This window comes from Vitis vinifera, chromosome 1, assembly GCF_030704535.1.
Source record: "Vitis vinifera cultivar Pinot Noir 40024 chromosome 1, ASM3070453v1".
In the NCBI taxonomy this organism is placed as follows: Eukaryota; Viridiplantae; Streptophyta; class Magnoliopsida; order Vitales; family Vitaceae; genus Vitis; species Vitis vinifera.
This window is the reverse complement of record NC_081805.1, coordinates 27,371,675-27,396,552: the sequence shown is the minus strand read 5'-3', so window position 1 is coordinate 27,396,552 and position 24,878 is coordinate 27,371,675. Positions and strand designations below refer to the sequence as shown.

The 24,878-nt window shown below is 32.1% G+C and overlaps 3 protein-coding genes across 3 annotated transcripts; 1 reads left to right on the top strand and 2 right to left on the bottom strand.

Moving 5' to 3' along the window:
• Positions 1 to 1,626: 1,626 nt before the first annotated feature.
• Positions 1,627 to 6,508, bottom strand: LOC100852698 (probable beta-1,4-xylosyltransferase IRX10L). Its single transcript, XM_003631316.4, has 4 exons — positions 5,857 to 6,508; positions 4,714 to 5,102; positions 3,114 to 3,355; positions 1,627 to 2,432 (listed from the first exon to the last, which is right to left on the bottom strand). Exons 1-4 carry the CDS (start codon positions 5,948 to 5,950, stop codon positions 1,919 to 1,921), a joined length of 1,239 nt encoding a protein of 412 aa, XP_003631364.1. The 5' UTR covers positions 5,951 to 6,508; the 3' UTR covers positions 1,627 to 1,918.
• Positions 6,509 to 13,871: 7,363 nt separating this feature from the next.
• Positions 13,872 to 18,452, top strand: LOC100252364 (uncharacterized). The gene is made up of 6 exons (XM_002271405.5): positions 13,872 to 14,367; positions 15,211 to 15,469; positions 15,611 to 15,647; positions 16,380 to 16,485; positions 16,707 to 16,817; positions 18,137 to 18,452. Exons 1-6 carry the CDS (start codon positions 14,257 to 14,259, stop codon positions 18,251 to 18,253), a joined length of 741 nt encoding a protein of 246 aa, XP_002271441.1. The 5' UTR covers positions 13,872 to 14,256; the 3' UTR covers positions 18,254 to 18,452.
• Positions 18,453 to 19,934: 1,482 nt separating this feature from the next.
• Positions 19,935 to 24,616, bottom strand: LOC100257494 (cytochrome b-c1 complex subunit Rieske-4, mitochondrial). Its single transcript, XM_002271275.5, has 2 exons — positions 24,317 to 24,616; positions 19,935 to 20,864 (listed from the first exon to the last, which is right to left on the bottom strand). The coding sequence occupies exons 1-2, from the start codon at positions 24,489 to 24,491 to the stop codon at positions 20,221 to 20,223; spliced, it is 819 nt and encodes a 272-aa protein (XP_002271311.1). The 5' UTR covers positions 24,492 to 24,616; the 3' UTR covers positions 19,935 to 20,220.
• Positions 24,617 to 24,878: the final 262 nt, after the last annotated feature.

The following is a 24,878-nucleotide window of genomic DNA, read 5'->3' as shown; positions in this document are numbered from 1 at the left end:
AGCTTCTTAAACAAGTGGAAGGGTTTTCAGTTACTTTTAAAAAACAATTCTCAAAAAAATAAAAATAAATAAATAAACACTTTATAAGGTAAAAGTAAAAATTTTAAATATTTTTAAATTATTTTTGGAAAGAAATTTTGTCTAGAACATCAAATATGGAAAATATTTTTCTTGATTTTTAGAAAACTTATATACCATCTAAAAATTAATAAAATATTCTTCATATTTTTAATTATTTTTTTAAAATATTCTATAAATGATTTAAAAAAAAAACACCTCAAATTAATTTTTAAAAAACATTTCAATCAAAAAACTACTAATCATAGTTATTAAGTCAATAAAATGATTTCCCAATATTTTACTCTTAAATGCACTATTGAAAACAAGATTTTCAGGGTTCTACTCCAAAGCAGGTGGTGACACATTGGAAACATCTGAAAATTTACTACAAAACAAAAATGATAGTAGTACTATAGTCTATAATACGTGGAATGGGGGATCAGTCACATGTTCAACGGAGTATCAAACTGGCCCCAATCTAAACCTAACCCCAGTAATGTGACCTTTACTGTGGCTCAAGGGATGCCCACAATGATAATAAAAACTAATGAATGAATGATGCAATACCCAATAATCATGCCCTCATTGTACTGAAAATTCCAATTTGTTTTCATCTCCTAATTCAATTCATTTAGGCTATGTTTGGTTCTCAGAAAATTTGAGGGAAAATGCAAGGGAAAGAAAATACAAAGGAAAAATAGAAGGAAAGAAAAAGTGAAGGAAAATAAAAAATGGATTAAAAGTTGATACGTTATTTTTATTTTTTACTTCAAACTCATTTTATTTATTTTAACTCATCAATATAAAGATTAAATAATTTTAAAATACATAAGTTTTTAATTAGTTTTAATTATATTTTATTTTCTTTTATATTTTTCATAAGACAACCAAACATAAAAAAATCATTTTCCTTTGCATTTTTTTCTTTCCTTAGGCTATGTTTGGTTCCCGGAAAGTACAAAGGAAAGAAAAAAAATGCTAAGGAAAATGATTTTCTCATGTTTGGTTATCCTATGAAAAATATCAAAGAAAATCAAATATAATTAAAACTAATTAAAAACTTATGTATTTTTAAATTATTTAATCTTTATATTGATGAGTTAAAATAAATAAAATGAGTTTGAAGTAACAAAAAAAATAATTTATCAACTTTTAATCTATTTTTTTATTTTCCTTCACTTTTTCTTTCCTTCTACTTTTCCTTTGTATTTTCTTTCCCTCGCATTTTCCCTCAAATTTTCCGGGAACCAAACATAACCTAGGGTACGTTTAGTTTCTAGAAAATTTAAATAAAAATATAAGGAAAAAAAATAAAAGGAAAAAGAAAATGAAAAATAGTTTTTAAATGTATAAATTATTTTTATATATTATTTCAAACTTACTTTAGTTATTTTAAATCTTTTATATAAAATTAAATAATTTAAAAATAATTAGATTTATAATTAATTTTAATTATATTTGATTTTATCTTGTATTTTCTAGTGTAAAACCAAACACTAGAAATAAATTTTTCTTAACATTTTTCTTTCTTTTCTTAAGAATTTCCTGTAACCTTAGAATTGGACAAAAACCAAAATGTAGAACCTTTGACTTAAATCAAACAATAAGTGTTGCAAAGCACAAGCACTACGCCAAACACCTATACCTACAAAATGGCATATGTGTTGAAACTGTTAAGCATCTCACCATTTAAGTATCTCAACAAATGGTGAGATTAAAATAAGAACAATGGGGATTTACATCTGGGTATGGACTCAGCATACTTGACAGTTTGATACAAACTCCAGCTGGTTAGAGACAGGGCAAAACAGTGAAAGGGGAATAAAAAAATGTGCTGGGATGAAAAAAGCTGCTTCTGTCACCATGGTTTTAGGTCTCCTACAGGCCCTGCTGTCCAATTTAAGGCATTTTCCCCAGGCTTCAAGTAAACATTCTTGTTGTGCGGCAACTTGCGAGCTAGACCATTCAGTATCTGGTGGAAAGCATCTCCTGATTGGGCAGGCTGGGGGAACAACATTGCCTGCTTCATTGAAGGATTAGCTAGCAGCCTCTGTTTTCGTAGGATTACTTCTGGTGGAATGGATGTAAGGATGGTGTCAAGGTTAGGGACATCTTCTTCTGCTACAAACACTCCAATTTCCTCCCATGGGATAGCATCGGCAAAGGGTAGGACAATGTCGTCTGCTATGATGACAGGGATGCAGCCAAATATCACTGCCTCAACTAGCCTGGGGCTCCAAGGGGCCCAACCCAGGGGACATAGACAGAAAATAGCACGTTGCATGTCTTCATAATATGTCGTTGGGTGCTCAGTGGAGATGTCAAAGAGCGGGTTGTCCTTAAAGTTCTCCCAAACTGCTGCCCTTGCACCTCTGTCAATCAATTAAAAGAGTTAGATAGGAGTTGATTCATTCAACCCAAAGGACCTAATATAAAAGACAAAGCCATGTATCATACAAGATGTTGCTTCCTTGTTTCCTACAAAAGGCAGATAAGTACTAATACATATCTTAAATTTTTATGCAAGTTAACAACATAATACATATGATCCCTTAATAAAGGCTATAAGAAAACATCGAATACTGGGTAGGACGTGGGTGCTTTAACCAAGCTCGGATTCAGCCACACCAAAGTAGGCCTTCTCCAACTAGCAAACCCAAGATGATGAGCAAAAGATTAGCTCATAAGAACATTTTGGAGATCACGATTTACTCCAGATTGGGTCTAGTATTTAAACCCTACTTCCAAACATAATTTACACATTAAATACATATTTTATTGGTCACCACCTGCTTCATTCAAAATGTCCTTTTGCTTGGTCCCAGAGGTTGGTAACTTACTTGGTGAACATATTTAATAGATGTTGTACCACATTTGATGAAATATCACATCTGTGTGGTGATAATTCACATTGATTCAGGACTGATGTGGTGACTGCAAGTAGGAATCACCAAACCTAACCCCTATTATTGAATTGCCCATGGTATCAAATTTCAATGCAATTCTCAATAAGAGGAAAAGAAAAAGGAAAAAAAAAACACTAACCCACATACCTTGCATAGTAACCACCTTCAGGGTCATTATTCACATCATAAAACAAACCACGGAAGTAAACGAAGATGGACCGAGGGGTTTCTTGGGGAATTAGGTGGGCCTGCATTTTTTGTGGGGGAGCATATGGCGGAATTGTGATTGAACCCTCATTCAAGCACACATGGTTCCTTTGTCCAAAAGTCTGAACCAAGGTTGCACGTTGGAGTAATGGGAGAATCCCCCGTTCAATAGCTTTCTCTTCCTACACAATACGAACAAAGATGGAACACTCACATGTGAGTTATGCCAAGATAAAGTACAACGAATATTTTTCAATTCAAATGTAGGCAGGATTTCGCATTCATATGAACCTGAAAAACATAAACTTAGATGGGAACCTTGTTCCAGCCACAATTTGACAAAAAGAAGCAAGAAAAAGCTACCTTTTTCTCAGGGTCTTAAGCATAGGATGTTGTTAGATATATCAACTGACACAAATCAATTTCTTGTGCTTAATCTGGAAACAAGGTGTAAGATAAAAACCTACAAAACCTATGACTCATTCAATGAGTATCAGATTTCAGTGAGCTTGGGTGGTTTATACAATGCATTCACCTAGCGAAGCTTTTACGGTATGTACCACACTCTAGAGGCACAATGCAAGTTTCTTAATTGCATTTTCTTTCCACCTACTTTTCCCTTTAAATCTGAAGATAGCTATTGCCTTTTGTAGACACATATGTTTCCGCTTAGATAATGTTATGTATTTATACAATTAAACCTAATTTTGGTTAAATTCTGCATATACGTTTTGAATATTTTGTAATATAAATTTGAAAAAGAAAGAATAAAGCAAAGTACATCATTCAGGTTTCTTTTTTTCTTTTTCTTTTTTTTCTAAAATTATAATGACATCAAAAAAAGACATGCCAAAAAACTTGCTAAAATTATTGCGGGTGAAGACATGGGTGATATATAGAAGGGTTGACCATGTCTTTGACAATAAGAATATCATCTCTAACACCTAAATATTAAGAAACAGTGTAGTAGACCGGCACATTAGTACTATAAGTGTCTATGCATATAGGAATGATTATTTGTTATTTATTTGATTGTCGTAACTTTTTTTTTTCAATTCTCTCGAGATTTAATCATGACTTGAATTATTATATATTCTTATTAGTGTAACATGAAACTTCAAGCAGCAGATTGATCCTCTCTAGTACAACCCTCCTGAGTTTGTCAGGGCATCCGTTATATTGCATAATGCCAAGAATGTTGTTGCTGTAGTATGAGAAGAAATTTCGCAGGTATTGTCTACCTTAAGTGAAAAGAGGTAATAGTGTTATATGATTGACATCCTGGTGAACTTAAGGGACTAGGAAAGTAGTGGACACAACAAAGGGTGAATCATTCCAGAATCTGTGGATAGTACAGTTATCCAATCAGATAACTTTTCCAACTCAAATCAGACTGGAAAAAACCAGAAGGGGTATCAACCTTCCCTTCTTGTAGTTCACCAGGACAAGAAAGCATTGTATGTAGCATACCAATATCAAGATATAAGTACTAGATTTTGAAAAAAATCCTAACTAGTATGTAAGAATACGAGGGTCTTACTTGGTAATGAAAGCAGGCTCCAAAGTCATGAGGCACAACAAAGAAGTGATCAGCCCCTTCTGTCCGATTCCAGTAAGGCCAGTTTGAAGAAATGAGCTGTATTGCACTTCTCATCATCCTTGGTGATTTGAAGGGCAATGGCAAGCCATTTGGTGTAAGGTCGCAAGTTGTGTATATTGGAGTGTAAAACCAATCTGCTTCCTCAGGATTGAGGGTTCGAACAGGGCTGGACAAGAGGAACCGATGCATGAAAATTTCAGCTGCAAACATATGGTTGAGACATCTGGGGTCCTTCTGAAGGATCTTTTTGTTGTATTTGCTTGGAAGCTCGTACACAAAAACCTTCAACCTTCCTACTGGATCATCTTCCAAAACATCACCAGCACTTCCTGCATTCATTGAAACCCAAAGTGGAGATCAGATTACATGCTTCAGAGTCCCCATTAAATCAAACTGCTCAAGAGAACTTAGAATTGTTTAACTCTCGGGAACTTTGATGATAAAAAATTCCCTTCTTAAGCTCTCATACTCAAAAGATCCATACAAAGCCTTAATTGTCCCTGTTCCTCGTCTAATCATGGAGCTAATCTCCTCTAAAGAAAAATGATATGATGGAAAAGCAAATAATATGAACAATTGAATTTCAAATACACAATGATATAGAACCTGCAATCCAAGTCTATAAAACCAGGATATTATCTATATTCAAACCACAGAAAACCTTCACTTCCCACCCAGCTCTAGCCACCAGACAAAAGCATTCCATGAGCCCAAAAACCCAGAAATGGTGTTCTTTTTTATTTGTTCGTGGTGCTGATTATGGAGAAGGGGAGAAGGGAGGAAAGGGAGAAGGGGAGAAGGTCAAGTCCCCAAATTTCATCTTGACTGAGTCCCACGAAATCTAAAGCACAAACTGATTTCAAATCAACTATAGCCATACTTGTTCTGATTCAACCAACATTCACTTCCATTAAGAACAGAACTCAAAGGCACAAAAGCAGAAACAAGTACAAATCCATAAACCAAGTAAAATCCCTGTAGTTTCAATCTTCAACCTAAACAAGAGTTCACAAAAACAGCAAAAACCCAAATCAAATCACCAAAAAAGAAAAGACAAAAAGAACTATTTCAGAGCTAATTCACCTGAAATTCGCTCCGTATGTGGATGACGGTCAAGCCCATGAGCACCAATTCCCCAAACAAACCCAAAAACCAAAACCCAAATCCAAACCCCCATTTTTTTTTTCTCTTTTCACCCCAAAACCCCCAGATCAATGAAACCGATGAAGAAATCGAACTGGGTTTCTGTGGGTTCGTCCCGAAGAAGACGAAGAGGGCAATACTTTTATGGAGACAATGTGGTTGGGACGTCGTATGGGGCAGTGGTTGAAAGGCTTTCTTAGAGTATAGGTTTTGACACTGAATAACAAATTGGAAGTTTCAGGTCACAAGGACTGATAGAGAAAACAATGAGAAGAGTTGCTTGAAGAAACGGAGAAAAGGGTCGAAACGACGCGTTTTGGTGAACGGGATTTGCAGGTAATGCTTGAATCAGAGGGGTTTGATGACAGGTCTATCTCATACACCAAGCAGGCTGTTTGAAGGCTTATAGTAGTTAATACATTCGCCTCTTCTGTCCCACCAAAGTCTTTCTCTCTGTGTTCTCCACCGTTGATTTCGGAAGAATCGGTGTGATGTGATGTAAATCTTATTGTTAAAATATTATAGAGGACGAGGACCCGATCTGCATCGTATCAAAATCCGACCGACATTTTTATGAGTTTCATTCTGTCTCATTTATTCATTTCCTTCAGTCTAGAGGTATAAATGAAAATTTTTCAAAATAAATCCAAGTGTTTTTCAAATGTTTTTTTTATAGATTGTTCCAAAAATAATTATAAATATTAAGAATTGCTCCGAAATATTCCGATGTATGTAAGTGAATGAAACCAATTCGAAGAATGAGTTAGAAAGTGTTTTTATAATTGACTTTTAAATGGAATTTTACACTCGAAAATAATAAATAAATAAATTTTAGGAATTGCTATCAAAACTTAGAATTTTACTCCAGCTACGTGTCCATCCGATTAAATGGTCTTCCTCTCCCTTGTCCGTCGGATTAAACAATCTCCCTCTCTTGGAAGGTCAAATTTTAATCTTCTACAATTTACTACTACATGCCCAAATTAGTCATGTCTAAAAAAAAATGAAATATTTGGTTAAAAATAATGAAATAATTCCCAAAATAGGAAATCTAACTATTTTTATATATTTTTTTTAAAAGTAATCAATTTTTCACATAAATATTATTTTTTATTTTAAGTATGTACATGTAGGTTTTAAAAGAAATGTTTATTTTTACAATAAAATAATGAGGATATTTTTGTCCAAATGATGCTAAAAAAATGATGAGAGGTTAAATTTCAAAAATTGGGTTTTGAGAGGCTCTTTTAATCAAATAACCCCAAAAAAATTAATTTAAATTGTGACAATGTGACATAATTTTTTTATAAATAAAATAATATCACGTGCAGCATGTCCCAAAATAAATTATCTTCCAATTTAAATAAAAGATATATGTGTATATATATAAAAATTATGACAATTCAAATATAATTATTAAAATAAATAAAAATATAAATTTGATAAACTCATTTAGCCAAAAAGTTGATGACTACCAACTATATTTTAAATAATATTTCAAGGGTTAAATACTATCATAGTTCTTTTAAATATGCCTAAATATTAATTTTAATTAAAAAAAATATTTCTAAGCAATTGAAAAATCATTAAAATTTAGTGTTTAATATCTATAAATAAAACAAACTTGACTTTTAAGCTACAATTCAAAAAGATTGGAACTTGGCAAGGGAAATCCAAAGAGTTTCCAAATTTACAAAATAAATTCAAAATTACTTCAAATAATTGAAGCTCTATCTTTATTCTCGTTCGATTAATCAGTTTTTCAAAAAATTTAATTGAATATTCAATTCTTTTTTTTTCTTCAACTTGGAATCGGTTTACAATAATTCTTTCATTTTTCATATCAAAAAATATTGATTCGAACCATTATATAGGTTTATCCTTCATCCTCTTTGGTTATGGGGTTTTGATGGAAGGATTCGTTTAACAACGCAACATACTCAACTCCATTTGTTTTAGTTATTTTGTCTTACGAGGTTTTAGCTTTAGTTACCAAAGCAAGATCTCCATCATGTCTTCTACTCGATAACAAACCAAATCCATTGACAGGGTACTCATTCCCCAATTGGGCAATTGGGCTCTTTGGGCCTACATGGTGGTGCAAAATAAGTCTCTTATCAAGGTGGATTCAGCCCAATTGAGCACTTTAAGCTTTCTCTCAGTCTGTGTTGATAAGAGTGTAATGATACCATAACTAAACATGGAAGTGTAACTTAGGTGTCTTGACCTAACCTAACCTAGCCTTATTTATTAGGTGGTTTAAGCAATCATTTTTAATAAGTTGATTGGGTTTAGGTTCATTTTTCCTCAAACCCAACTTAATTCAAGTAATCTGAACCTAACTCAAAACCTATTTAATATTTCATAATTTGATTACATAATTTTAAAATATTTTATTTTATTAGAAAAATAGATAAATTTATTTTTTCCTTTTTATTATTATTTTGAAACATTATATCATTTACCGTTTAAATTTTTGGATAGAGGTACACAAACTAAGTTTAAAAAGTAATTATGGGTGAGTTAAATCAATATCAACTTTATACAATTCAAATTTGATTTATGTTTCCAAATTAATCCAATCAATTTAAGCATTCATTTAATGATTTTAGAAAGTATTTTTTAGCCTAAAAAATGTTTTTGAAAAATAAAATAGGTGTTTAACAAATTTTATGAAATACTTTAAAAAATCTAAAAAAAATACTTATATTATTAAAAAAAATCAATTTGAATATGTTTGAAAGTGATTTTAGGAAATATTTCTAACAATTTTTATATTTTAAAAATCATATCATTTAAGTGTTAAAAATATTAAAAACGTTTTATAGAATTACTGTCAAATACATTATAAGAACACGTTTAATAATAATTCCATGAAGTGGTTTTAACTTTTTTAACATTTAAAAATTTATATTTTTAAGTTTTAAAAATATTTATTAAAATCACTGTCAAACATCGTCTAAGTTTATCATTACCTATCTAAGCCAAACACAATATTAAAAAAAACATAAATAAAAATAAGATGAAGTTGGATTAAGTTTAAATTGATTTTTTTTTAATGTAATTGAACTTGTGTTAAATATGACTTAACTTCTCTCAATTATACGGAGACAAAAAGCTATAATAATAATAGTAATAATAATTAAAAAAAAAAGAAAGAAAGAGGTGGGAGGCAATCTTTCGTAACCATCTTAAAATGCTTGAATAACCCAACTCCATTCACATTGCTATATCAATGCTTCATCATTAAATGTGGTAGAGAAGTTACAGGCACTGATGGTCTGATACACGTGTCATAGAATTTATTATGAAAGCATTTCTATATCATATCAGAGAGTTGGCCACTGAAGGAGAAAAGAAAATGAAGTATTTGTCCTCATTCATCGAAAGCTAAAACTTGATCTTTTCTAAACATACATTGGCATATGAGATCCCAATTTTTGTCCACGTGGCTACATGTGGGAAAACAAACTTTAGGATTATTTGATTAAAAGGATAAAACAATCATGTATTTTTATTTTTCCAAAAGTGTGAATCATCTTGCCCATGGGTTGGATTATTGCAAATGATCCATTTTTGACACATCATGTTCATGTATGGTGGTAGGCCAAAGTTACATAAATTCATCAATCTAGCCAAAGTATTCTTGATTTTGTAAAATTTCATTACATTGGATGACCCAAAAAAAAAAAAAAAATCATATTTAAATAAAAAGATTCTATTAATATGATATTTTTATATTAAGATTTAATTAAATTGGAAAATAGAAAATTTTCTCGAAATTTATTTTTATTATGATATTTGTTTGTATTGAAACATTTATATAAATTGGATCTCTAATTATAAATAGAATTATATTACTTTTTTTTTCTAAAACATTTGGACTATGTTTAGTTCTCAAAAAGTATTAATAAAAGAAAAAAAATTTTAAAAAAATAATTTTGCTATTTTTGGTTTCTAATACAAAAAATAAATTAAAACTAGTTAAAAATGTATATATTTTTAAATTATTTACTTTTTATATAGAAGACGAAAATGAAGTGAAATAAATTTAAAATAATATATAAAATAATTTATTAATTTTAAATCTATTTTTTAATTTTTTTCTTCTTTTTTTTCATCATATTTTTTTATTCATATTTTTCCAAAACCACAAGATGAGAGAAAATCTCAAAGGATAAAATGATGTGCTTTGGATTTTTTTATTATATAAGCACATAGGTGGGCTAATAGCATAAGGTTACTTGTATTACCTCATTCATTAATCATAGAAACATGCCATAATGACTATTTGTCGTTTTTTTTCACAAAAGTGGTCCTCTTCCATCTCAAGCTTTTCACTTGAAAGGCTCCAACCCTTCCTATTTTGTCGTTGTGTTTGGCTTCCTCCGTAAATGTAATGAAGGAAGCCAACGACACCATCAAATATGTTGGACCCAATTGAACTTCCTACACCTTGCTTCAAACTTAGGTTTGATGGAAACATCTTAAAGATATTTTGATACATGAAGAGTCTACCATACTCTTGGATTGGTATGGAGACGATTGTAAAGTCAATCTAATTAATTCTAAGGTAAACATGTTAGGTGGATAAATTAAGTGTTGATATTTTTTACAATTTTTAAGCAAATAAATGACATTGTAAGATAATTGAAGAGAGAAAGGCAAATAGTAATTTTGTAGTTGTTCAATAATTATCCATGTTGAATAGAAAAAATTTAAATATCTTTTGTATTAGTTAGAAAATTTTCTACGATTTAAAATTTAATAAGTAATTTTTTATTTACTTGCTATTAATATTCATGATAAAAATACTTAAAACTTTTTAATACAAATTGTTATATTATTTTATTTAGCACATAAAAATAATTTGTATATATTAAGTAATATATATATATATATATATATATATATATATATATATATAGATATTAGTATTATTTTACAATTTATTAAACTTATTTCTTATTTCTTATTTTGCACTATAAATTTATAATTTTTTAATTATTTTTTAAAATAAGTAAATAAAAAAATAAAAAAATCAATAAAAATAACAAATTTACGACGCATGAGATATGTATATCTCATATTTTAAGCTAAGATTAACAAATTTCATGTATGAGAGATAGAATAATGTATTTTATCACTAAATATAAAATGAAATATATTTTCAAGTATCTTATCATATTTATTATATTTTACTAACTAAATAATAGAATTTGTAAGACTATTCCTTTTATCATGGAAATTATAAAGTTTTCAATTTTTAGAAATAAGTCAAATAACTGAACAATAACAAGATTATTATTGGAAGCCCGGGATTTAAAACAATTTTTTTAATTCAAAAAATATATTTGATAAATTTATGATAATAAATTATTTTTTTAATATAAAATTTAGGTATTTTTTTGGTTATTTTTTTATAACGTTTTGTGAATAATAATAAAAACTATTAAAAATGTTTTAATATATATTTACCTTGTAGTACTTTTATGAATAATTACATCAAAAGTTGTTTTTCATATTTGAGTTTTCAAATAAAATTTTGTTTTAAAAAAATAATTAATTTTTTTTTTAAATTTATTTTTTAAAAAATGTGTTCAAATAGGCATGGAAAATTCAAGTTGTTACAAAACAATACCACGGTTAATGCCAATGGGAAGTTCAAACCTTCGCCATTATGGTTTAAAAAATATAAATTCAAGTTATAAAATTTAAACTTTACGCATCTATTTAAAAATAATTAAAAATTTATCTATTTTTTAATTAAAGAATTCAGGTACTACATTTGAACTATATAAGTAGTACATTTAACTATCCAAGATAACATCTTTAACTAATGAGTTCATAAAACTTAAATTATTTTTAAAGAATTTAATATATATATATATATGGCTGTCTTACCCTCTATTATTTTCTGATATTTGTGCTGAACTCATTATTAAACAAATCAAACACTGGAGAGCCAGAATTATTTGCAGGGATTTTGAGGCTTTTCCAAAAAATATGGGACATCTTATTGCTGCAGATTCTTGTCATCAAATTTTTCTGTGGCAAGAAGTTACACCCTCTTCCAACCATGGCTATTACTGAAGATATTAAGCTTCTTGAAGATCATCGTAAGGATTTCTCATGATGGTCGATCAACAAGAATATTTCAAACTTTGCAGTTTCTGTTCCAAAAGCAGCAAGCATGTGTTTACACAGTATAAAACAGCCTGCCAGAAGTCTTCTCAGCCGAAAGAGGGTTTTTCGGGGGATTTCGATAAATCTTACTATTCACTATTCACTATTCAAGTACGGATATACTGTTCATGGTTACTATTCAAGATTCTTTTTTTGCCTATTTAAGGAGGTCCGATCGCTCGGAATCTCTACCTTTTGTAAAAGATTCCTTCCCCACAAATCCATCTTTTAACAATACTAACACTTTATCTGATTATATCAATTGCATTATATATATATATATATATATATATATATATATATATATATTTTGATAAAAATAAAGGTGATAAACAAAATTTATGTTTACTTTTCCAAAACTTAAAATATAATTTTATCTAGATGTATTTGTATTTCCTTTTATACTTTTTTTCTCTCTTTAATATTCACCTTTTTTTCCTCTTGTTATTTTATTCTTTTATTTTTTATTTTTTATTTTTTATTTTTCTCTTTTTTATTTTCCTTATTATTTTTTAAATTAGGTAGCTTAAACTGCCTACTAGGAGAATAATTCGCATTAATAAAAATGAAATATTTGATTAAAAAGAATTAAATAATTTTCAAATTACAAATCTAACCATTTTCATGTTTTTTCTTAAAAAACAATATATTTTTTTATATAAATATTATTTGTCATTTCAAGTATTTATATGTAAATTTTAAAAAGAAAATGTTATTTTTATAAGAAAATAATAAGAGTATTTTTGTTCAAATAAGACAAAAAAAAATTAAATTTTAAATTTTAGGTTTTGAAATAATTTTTTAATCAAATAACCCAAAATGAAATAGAGGTCATTGCTAGCATTGATGAATCATAACTTGACCCCATCACACCGAATTTCCTCGTATTTTCACAAAAGGACTTTTTGGATATTATATTTATTTATTATTTTCGCTTAATCAATTTCAACCATACATTTTGATACAACTGATTAAATATAAAATACCATAGATTTTTATTTCTAGCTTCTGCTTCTAAGATAAGCTAAAGTTAAAAACACGTCACTCTAAAAAGATAGATTCATAAGCCAAAAAACCACTTTTTAAAAAGCAATTCTATAAAGTTATTTTCTAAATCAAAAGCCTTTTTTTTATCAATAGAATTCATAATATAAAATATTTTATTTACTTTAAGAAAAATTTTATAGTATAATTGATTTTATTTTATTTTTAAATATAGACGAGAAAAAATAAATTTAAAATCATAAATTATTTTATATATTACTTTAAAATTATTTATCTTATTTTATCTCTTTTATATAAAAATAGATAAATTTTTAATTAATTTTGACTATAGTTGATTTTACTTGATATTTTTATAATAAAATCAAACATAAAAAAATAAAAAAATTATACCATATTTTTTTTTAGTATTTTCTTATAATCAAACAAAACATTATTTTGAGTTTTTATTTTATTTTATTTTATATATTCTTATATTTTTTTAATTGAGAATTATTTTACTGAATAAATTTGCTCAATAAAAACATGATAAAAATATTCATGTCTTGATTATTACTTCCTGTTTTACTTGAAATAAAAATTTTGTATGGAAACAAATCTTTTAATAATTTGTCATAATAACATTCATGTCTTGATTGCAACAAAATGAAATAAATGAATCATTTCACACGCCAACCCCCAAGAGGACTATTCCAGATTTTTCTGTGTGTGGGCACTGCCCAGAAGGTTACCTTACTTAATGTGGGGTTGGTTGGAAAGCCAGAAAATTGGCTCTAATAAGTTAGGTCAATTTATGGCATCTTAAAGGGTCTCTAATTTCCACGTCTACAATCTCTACAGTTCACTACTACTAAAACACCACCCACCACCATCCGAAACGGAAGAAAAAAAACAGAGTTTTCCCTTTCAAAGTCTAAGGGGTGTTTGAATTTTAAACGAAATCCCACCTCTTGTTTCCAGCAATCATGATATCTGCATGCATTTATTCATAGTTGTTAGTTAGTTGACCCAATTTTCTCTCCCTCCCTCTCTCGCTTCAAAACCTTATTTTCTGTGCATAGTTGGAGGTTAGAGAAGAGGACCATCTGGTGGAGGAGAGGAGCTTTGGTTGCAGAGATTTTTTATTTTTTTCTATTCTTTCTATTCTTGGAGATGGAGGTGGAGGCAAATGGGTTGCAAGATAGCTTGGAAAGCAATGAAATAGAGAAAAGAAAAGTGGGTCTCATGAGAGCTCGTGTGGAAAGTGCAGATCCCTCTTCCAAGGTTCTTATTTCCCCTGATTCTCCTTTTCTCTTTCCCGTTTCTTTTTCTTTATTGTTAACCCGTATGGGCACTGCCCACGCTAGGAATACTGGAAGTATGGAATGTGAGAAGGGAAATAAAAAAGAAAAGAAAAGAAAAGAAAAGAAAACTTTATTTTTCATTTTGGGTTTTCATGGTGTACCTTGTGGATCCACAAGGGGGTGTACAGATAAAATGGGATTTGATTGTTCTCTGCATTCTTCAATTTCTATAATTTTCTGCTACCTCTATTTCTGTGGCTGAGGAATCCAACAAATATAATTCCTCTAGTTGTAGAATTCTACCATCCCTCTTCTTTTTGCTGGGTTTTCTGTTGTGTATCAGGGACCAGATGACACACAACTTTGATTTCACTTATGGGTGAAAGAATTTTAGAAAACTGGTTTATTTTCATTTTCATGATTTTGTTGTCATGGGTAAAGCCTCTAATATGAAGATCAGATCATTTAGTTTCATCCAAAATGGTATGATACAAGGCTTAAGTATTTGATTTTGGCCACTGCACATTGGTATTTAAGCTTGCAATTGAATCTCTCAGAATTGGAGGTAGAAGACCAAAAAACAAGGTTCATCATTGAAAATTCAATCTCAGATCAAGGGAAAAAAATGGAAAACAGATGATTTTTCTCCAGCTAAAATAATTTCCTTTGTGCTTATATTCAGAACCAGTTTGCTTGCCAAAGTGCAGGCACACCCGGTTTATCAGAGGGCTTTATTTGTATTTGTTTCTTGTTTTGCTTGTGTGATGGGTATGCTATATGTGACTATGTGAGCTGTTTGTCTGTGTTTTCTTTGGGCTTACAGGACTTGGACGATTTTATGATCCGGCGATTCCTGCGAGCTCGTGATCTAGACATTGATAAGGCTTCTGCCTTATTGCTGAAGTACCTGGGCTGGAGGCGGGCTTTTATGCCTAATGGTTACATATCTGCATCAGAGATTCCAAATGAACTTGCTCAGAACAAGTTGTTTATGCAAGGTCAAGACAAGAAGGGACGCCCCATAACAGTCGTCTATGGTGCCAGACATAAACCCTACAAAGGGAACCTAGAGGAGTTCAAGCGTATGATCATTTCCTGATTCATATAATCTAGTTTTCCCAATTCATATAATCTAGTTTTGGAACTTCTGATGACCTAAATTTGTTTATAATGTAACCAGCATCTACATTCAGCTAAACTGGTGTATTTCTTTTTTGTTACAGGTTTTGTTGTCTACAGTCTTGAAAAAATCTGTGCCAGGTAAGATGGAACTCTCGAAAACAAAAGGGTATCAGTTTTTCTTGGTTGAGTGTTTTGCTATAATAATAAATCTGGATATGCCATGTATAAAAATGATTCAGATGTGATCATCTAGCATATGTTCTAAAAATCAACCTCCCAAAATTCAAAATGCTTTTTCTCATTTGGAGGATTGTGTAAGTTGTCAATGGAGTACCACCCTTCTCGTCCTATGAACAATAAGGTCATGTGTGTTCTCTAGTACCAATGGACCTTAGGATTCTTTTCAAATATGATAAATAGGAGGTTAAACTTTTTCAGATGTTGGCATGGACCATTAGTTGGGAACAAGAGGAAAAAAGCATGAAAAGCTACTCCTTTGTACTTGTTTTGGACTATTTGGAAAGAGAGAAATATTAGGGCTTTTGAAAATGTAGAGCCATCCAGTCAAGAGCTTAAATCCTCTTTTAAGACTAAATTTTTGGAGTGGGTCAAATGGGGGTTTAGAGAAAGGTGTCCATATATCTATCATAGATTTTTTTGATTGATTGGTTAGGCTACAAGTAAAGGGAGGAGTGTTTTTTGTTTTCCCTCTTCCTGTTCTTTGCCTTATGGCATCCTTGTATACGTCTCACATACTTTTGTGTGCCCTTTTATTAGGCATTTATTAATAAATTGCTTTGTTTGCCTATCAAAAATGTATCTTGGACAATGACTCAAGCATCTAATCTTAATCATCATCTCCATTTTCAGTATGCCAGGAGGAGAGGAAAAGTTTATCTCCATTGCTGACATTGAAGGATGGGGATACACTAACAGTGACATTCGCGCATACCTTGCAGCTCTATCGATCTTGCAGGTTTGATCTTCCACCCTATGGCACTTTGCTACAAACCCACCAATAACTTGATAGGAATGCAATGCATCACCCTTCTTTTCATGAAATTTTGCTTCCTGATACCCAGATTAAACCTAGAATTTAAGCAACAATAACAGGATATTGCAGTAAAGGACCAGTAGTGAGGAAATAGGGTTTCACCAGAAAAGCTGATAGGAGTTATTTTGTTGTCTCTATGGCAGGATTGTTACCCAGAGAGGCTGGGCAAGCTGTTTCTAGTCCATGTACCTTATGTATTTATGACTGCATGGAAGGTTGTCTACCCATTTATTGACAGTAAAACCAAAAAGAAGGTAAAGTGCTGAACTTCTTCTTTTGCTAGATCTATATATTCATGCATTTATTATGCATATATAGAGGCCTAGAACAAAGGCAAAATAAGACTTTGTTTGGAAACTGTTCTTGACAAAGGTTTTTTAATTAATAAAAAACACTTGACAAAAATAGTTCTTTCAGAATTTGTTTTGAAAACATGTTATTTTTTAGAACAAATTTGAGGTTTCTTCAGTTGTTTTTTGTAGAGTGTTTTGAATCAAAATTAAAAATATAGAAAATACTTTGGAAATTTTTGCATTGTACATGAGTACATAGTACCTTTATGGAGAACAAGCCAAAGAATGGGCTTTTATGTTTGAGTTCCTTATTAGAATTTTGCTTTCGAAAACAATTGAAAATTGTCTTTAAGAACTATTCTTAAAAATCAATTATTGAGAACTAATTTCAAAAACGATCCCAAACATCCTTAAACATTGAACCGAGTGTATAAGATTTATCACGATAGTTTTTGCTAGAGCTGTTACAATAGTGATATAACTTCTAAGAAAAAGGTACGAGCCAAGAAACAATTAAGTTTTTCATTCAAGATGAAACACATTTCCATGTCATGTTTTCATCATAATGACCCATTAGTCCATTCTTTTCTCCTATTACCAATAATTTCATACTGTTTTAATCAAGTTATAAATTATAGTGTAGTTAATATAATACTTTGGACCATGTGGAAGGAGGGAGTCAAGCAATTAAACAATCTTTTATGTACATTTTTTGGAATGGATTAGGGTACATATAGGAGATAGATTCTTGTCAATGATTGATTTTATTAATTGGTTAAGCTTTTAAGTAAAGTAAGAGTGTTGTTTTTTCTGTTTCGCTTTACCGAGTATGGCTTTTGGTGTCTTATGTACACCCTTTATGCCTTTGTGTGCGCTTTTGGCTAATTTAAAATCATTTACTTTATGTTTGACTTCTAGAAAATATGATGGAAATAAAATAGTGAGGAAATATAGGAAGATAGAAAAAGTGAAGGGAAAAAAAAATATTTAAAGTTAATAAATTATTTTTGCATGTCTATTTTGAATTTATTTTACTTATTTTCCTTCTTCTACACAAAGAATAAATAATTCTGTATGAGAATGAATTAGGATGAAAATTCCAAGATTTTGAGAAATTCAAACTTGCCCTTTATCCCAAAACACCAAAATTCTCAAAATTTACCCTATGTTAGGTTCTATAGACTGCAAAGAAGCACCCTTCATTTACATACCATTAACTCGAGGAGTTTCAGAAAAGCTTTCATGGCTTCAACTGAGTCTGTTTCTATGTAAACTTGCAGATAATCTTTGTCGAGAACAAAAATATCAAGTCGACTCTGCTCGGTGATATTGATGAGAACCAGCTCCCAGATGTATATGGAGGCAAGCTGCCTTTAGTTCCTATCCAAGATAGCTAATTAGCGAATTCAACTACCCTGAGATTTACCTTTCATGTTCTAGAAGGTGTACGCTAAGCTTGAGAATGAGATTTACCTTTCATGTTCTATAAGGTGTACGCTAAGCTTGAGAATTATATATAACAAAGATAAGGAAAATTCGGGTTAATGTATCTGTATTCTTTTGGTGGATAAAGTGAACGATATATGGTTATGGCCCCATGGACCTTGCAGAATTTCTTTAAGGCCAGTGAATTAGAGTTTAAAAGGGGCTCCAAAAATACAGCCCTGATCATTTCTTCGCATGTACCTGCAGCTTCGGCATCCCCCTCCTTGTGGTTAAGGTAAGCTATCTTAGTTGACAAGTACTGGTGGGTTTGGACATTTGATCATCTATTGTGCTTGGTTTGTTAGACCCCCGGCTCCAAAATGCAGTACATTACCCATGTCTCTGGCAAAATCATATGTTCCGGAAATGCAAAGGCACCGTGAAGCTGAGGTTCATTGCGAGAGAGGGGAAACAAGGACCTGTTTGGAAAAAAAATAATTTTCTAACTTTAAAATGGCAATTTTTTACTTGAAAACAGTTTTTTAAGAATTTGTTCTAAATACATGTTTTTGAAAACATATTTAAGATGCTTTGAAGTGTTTTTTATACAGTTTTCTGTAAAATAATTGATTTTTTTTTTTTTACATTTAAGTTGTTAAACATAAATTTAAAAACAATTGAAAACCCCTTTTAAGAGTTGCTCTCAAAAATAGAAAATATTACCAAACAGACTCCCTTGCGTTAAAAAGGGCAGGGCTTGCAAGGAGGTTAGTGTATTTTTGAGATTTTAGTGGAGAGGGACTAGTCCATGTAATGTATAGGAAGAAGTCTAAGTGAGACTTTGAGAGTAAGTCGTTTATGTAGAATAGGGCTTCAAGTTCGAAAGGTGGACTTCGACAATCTGCAGTATAATGAATACGACATCTTCATCCTGAACTTCAACATTTAAATGATGTAACTAGAAGGGTAGGAGTAAAATAAATCAACTTTTGTCTACTCATTGTGCACAACTCGGCAAATTAACGAATCATACCCGTAATGCCACAGACCGGCATTTCGAGAATATGCCTCAACAACCAATCACTAATGGGATCAGTTTTTTGGTAAATGACAGAGAAGGGAAGTGACTGTGAGCCATAAAGAGCCCACCAAACCCTTCAAAAATGGCAGAAGCAAACTTGAGAAAAGCTTAAGTCGATCGACAAATGATGGAGGCAAATTGAGCTCTTAGACAAGCTAGAACACGAAACCAGCTCTTACCTTCCAAACAATCGAGACATCCTGTGGTCCAAGGTATCTTCTTGAACATCACATAGCAGCGGGCAACCTGGCATCGAAGTAAGTAGTAAGTTGGTGACGGCCTCTCCTTTCTTCATTTTAGCTTAGCAACCTGCATCATCTCATGGCAGTTGAAGAAGTTGGATATCTAACAACCAAACAGACATGCTAATACGGCAGTCAGCTGAAACCCAGAACTTCATATTGCTAAGAGAACCTCAAGCATAGAAACTGATGGGAACCTAACTCTGGCTCCTGAATTGCCACACAGGCCAGCAGCACAAGGCGAGCCTCAGTATAAAGCATCAGAGTAAAATTGAACAGGCTTTCAGTTGAGATTAGGCATCACAAATTTCAAATGCAGAAAAAGAAACATTCAGTCAGCAAAATACTTTTTAACACAATAGGTTTCAAGTACAAGTTAAACTAAATGTGCTTAACAAAATGGCAATTGTATTTATTCAGGATGGCAGAGCACTGTCCAGAATTGGCAGTAGATGCACTGTCCAATTTATGTAGAGCGTAAGTGATCGAGACCAGAGAAAAATAAAATAAATCTGCAAATAACTCATGGCTTCCCTTTGTTTAAAGGAAACAAATATCAAACGAGATGTCCTGCTATAGCAGCACTGCCCCTATAATATTACTCCTCCATCGATTCTCAGCCAATCATTAACTTGTTCTCCTCCAAGAAGCTGTAAGTGGGTACCTCAAGATTGTAGGGTGCTGGCCCTTTGCGGATCCTGCCAGAGACATCGTAGTGGGAGCCATGGCATGGACAAAACCAACCACCAAAATCACCAGCATTTGGCAAGGGGATGCAGCCCAAGTGGGTGCAGACCCCAATAACAATGAGCCATTCCGGGTCCTTGACCCTGACTGCATCCTCCTGTGGATCACGAAGGGACCCAACATCAACACTATTAGCCAACTTGATGTCATCTTCAGTCCGACGCCTAATGAATACTGGCTTCCCTCGCCACTTGACAGTAACAGTGCTCCCAGGCTCAATGCTGGAGAGATCAACCTCGATAGAGGCAAGTGCAAGAACATCTTTGCTAGCAGACATGCTCAGAACAAACTTAAGCACCAGGAGACGGATCAATGAGGCATAAATAAACCTCCCACCAGTCAATACAAAGTAGGCAAATGCACGCTTGCTGGGGTCGCCAGGGGGAAATCGCTCATGGTTGTGATCATCATACACAATTTTCGAAGTGGGATTCTTCAGAGCTGCCACAGTAGGTGGGAGGTCTGAGATCATACCCAAGTCATGGCTTGGAGCAAGGGACTCGGAAGAAAATCCTGGACAAAGTAACCAACCATATGGAGAACCACTGTCATGTACTGAACTGAATAACATGTTAAAGAAAAACATAAAAGGACATCAAGTTTATTCCATCATTTATAAACTGATCGGGGTAGCAAATACTAGCCACTCCACTAGCATCATTGCTTGTCATGGAAATTTTTATAATGACAATGAAAGAAACAAAGAAAAGAAAAAGTGGCTAGCTTGTGAACAAAAAAATACTTAACCATTTATTGAGCCAAAGTCCCTTCTGAACTTTTTTTATTCTCTTTGCAATACAAGTCCCTTAGCCTTTGAGGATCCATTTTTAAGGGGTGTTTCAATGTGCATTCTTAAGAATCCATGACAAATAAATGTGAGAAGAACATTCTTCTCAAGCTTCCAGTCCACAAGTAACAAGAAATGATGTCCACCCACAAGCAAAACTCCCAATACTCCTTCCATATAGCTGTCAGTCAGGCAGATGCGAGAACAAACTCCTCAAACAGAAGAGCCCCTTTCTTATATCTGTCATTAATTTAAGGCTAATCTAGCAGGGATTCCTTGCAAGACGATTTATTACTTATTTATTATAATGCAGAAAACACCTCACAAGCCACTCCATTTTCAGTCTGAAATGGCCCATTTACAATTTTTTCTTTCTGACTATAAGAACTTGAGTAAGATCCGAAGGAATATATTTAGCCCCAACTGATTGGGAATTTTAGAGAAGCAGAGAAAAAACTCTGAACCAATCAACAACCTATAATGTTCAAAACGAATCCTTTAAAAGATGTCCAAACAATTAATGAAAACAATACCTTCTTATAATTATAATTAGAAGCAATATTATTAAAGGCGATCACTTGGGTTGCCTAGGCCATTAGGCTAGGTGGGGCAGATGAAAGTAGCCTCTTAAAGGCCTAGGCAAGGCTGCTTCAAAGAGGCAATGCCTAGGCAATCACCTTAGGATAAGGCACAAGGCATGGAGACGGTCGCCTTTGACCATGAGTTAAAGTTCAAATATACTTAGATTATAACTTCATTCAATCTAACATTGGATTAAACAAAATATAAGATGAAATATTATATTATCAATTATAGAGATAATGAGATGGAGGACTATCAATCTAGTCTTGATGGAAGTGATGGCAATTTTAATTTCAATGATGACTATGATGATACCCAAAACCTTTCTAAAGTGTTCATTCTCTTATTTTGTCTTCTATCATGATTTTTAGATGTCTGAAAAATTAGAACATCCACTTAGACTGGATGAATATCTCTAATATGATGTTTCTTATAATGTAGGGTATAATATTTAACACTTTGAATAATTATTACTATTTTGTTAATTTTATAAGACATTATAAGGGATGAAAAATAAATAGTATTGACTATTGAAGACAACGCTTATATTGGTTAAGTATTGAATAGGTAAATATATGTATATTTTTTATTACCTTATTATAAACAGGTCATCATCTTGTTTTTCACCTTTCGCCTTAGGCTAAAAGGAGTCTTATTAGCTTAAGATCGCCTTCTGCTTTTGACAACACTAATTAGAAGGAAGATATTTAGCCCCAACAAATTGGGCATTTTAGAGAAACAGAGAAAAAAAACTCTGAACCAATCAACAATCTATAATGTTCAAAAAGCATCCTTTAAAAGATGTCCAAACAATTAATGAAAACAATACCCCCTTACAATAACAATAATAATAATTATTCTTATTATTATTTTTATTATTCTTCTTCTTCTTATTATTATTATTATTATTTTGATAGGCAACAACACCTTATAACTCAATGTACTAAGTTTACTTCTCAACTACTATCTCATCAGAAAAGCTCAGTTACTCAAGAGAGGATAAGGAAAGGCCTCTTCCAAGGTCAGCCGTATTCCATGATTGAAAAGGGGAAAAAGCCAAGTGAATCATATATCTAATCTACATCTGGAAAATGACTCCAACTTTTATTATTACTTGCTCTCTAGAATTCAATAACTTAGCTCCAATAACCAGTTAATGCAATCATGTCCCATTAAGCACACCCTAGATATATGCACAATAATGCATCAGCTAACATGTTTTAACTCCAACAACTCACCTTCAGAACAACCAAAATAAGAACAATATTTCTGTAAGTTGTTTCATATGCAACAAAAGATGCCAGACCATTTGATAATTTCAAAACAAAACAAAAATCCCACTCCCCCAGGTATAAGAATTCCACTTTGTCTTGGCGAGGCAGCAAGCATAGAAGGTCTTTATTTGAAAGATAGACTCTATTTTAATGATTCACCCAGAAAGTTTTAGATATATCATTGGGCAGGAAAGAAAAATACCAAAACAGTCTCTTGTAATTAATTTCCAGCATTCTCCAGTACTTCCCCCCCGATTTTTTTTGGGACCAAATGGGGCACAAACAAATCGATTTATGGTACAATTTTTCCCCATACCTGAGGTAGCAGTTAATTACATACAATGCTTGACGAGTTTTAGTTGGTAGAATAGCTTCTAAATGGATATTTTCACCAACAAAGAAACAAAAAAGATCCAGTTAACAGCATCTAACATTAAACGAAATAGGCATTTGAAACAGTTTCCTGCTAGCCTACTAAACTTGTGTAAACCTTTCTCGGAACACTGGAAAATTATGAAGCAAAATAAACAATAAATTGGAAAAAACAAAAGATCAATTCAATTGAACCATTCAGTATTTGAAAAATCTATCTGAGCTACGCCAGTAACAAGAAGATTTCCCTTCTGGGTCCTCAATCTTTGAATTGCAACAGAAATACAAAGAAGCGGTATTGAAATTGTTTATGGCCTAGAACACATGATTCCAAGAGCTCAATATGTTCATGAATACCTACAAAGTTGATTTAAAATTCACACTAAAACTCAATGGAATAGTTCAAATCATTGCCAAATATTACATTAACCCACTACAGCATGCCAAAAAACACCACCATTATAATAGAATGTTTCGACCACATGGAAACCTATAACAAAGAAGCTTCTGTCCCATATTATTTTATGAAAGGGAAAAAGGAAACGCCTAATAGCTGCTTGGCTGCCGAGAAACCATATGAAAAGAAATTAAAAAATTGAAACATGGTGATCATAAAAGAAAATTTTCCAATCACATCAAATACATACCAAAACGAAGAATTATCCCCATCGTATTTTAGCAGAAAAGGTAAAATCCCTTGTTGCCTGTTTGGTTTCCGTTAAATCAAACAAAAAGAAATGAAGGAAAATATTCGATTTTGTTTGCTTATCTTTCTCTGACTTTTATCGGCAACCAAACAGAGCGACATCGAATACCTAAATAACCAAGAGTATGAAGATTCGATTTTTTTTTCACTTATTTTTCGCCGACTTTTCTCGGCAACCAAACGGAGCCACATCAAAACAAAGGAAACCCTAAATCTGAAGTGAAGAGAAAAAGTAGGAGCTGACCTCTAATTAGATCTCGAAATTCGGAATTAAAGAGATGAGGAGAGGAGATGGATCTGGAGGAGCCATCACCGCCATTGGATGAGTGGATTCTGGAGAGAAGGGCTGAGCTCGCCGGAGCGGACGACGGCGACCAGCGTGAAAGAGAGGAGAGCCTCCTCCCTGCTACTCTCAACATCGTTCTAGCTAGGTTTTCACAGAGACTTGGTCCTCGAAAATAGGAGAGAGAGAAAACAGAGAGCACAGAGAAAGAGGGGCTGCCTCAGGCGTTTTGAAGGTCTCGTACTCCCTAAACGACGCCGTTTTATATTCCGTCGTTTGCGAACTCGGGTGGCAAATGGGCCTCGAAGCCCGAATCTTCTCCGACGTTAAACGACGTCGCTTCATATTTTCTCTCATGGGTCTCTTTTGAGTTTTCGACATCCCCTTCTATTTATTTTAACAAAAAATTTCCATCTAAATGCCTAGACATTTCAAAGATTATAACAAATTTTGTACATATTTGATAAATCTTATAATTTTATAAGATTTATAAAGTTGGAAATATCAACATAAACACAAATTT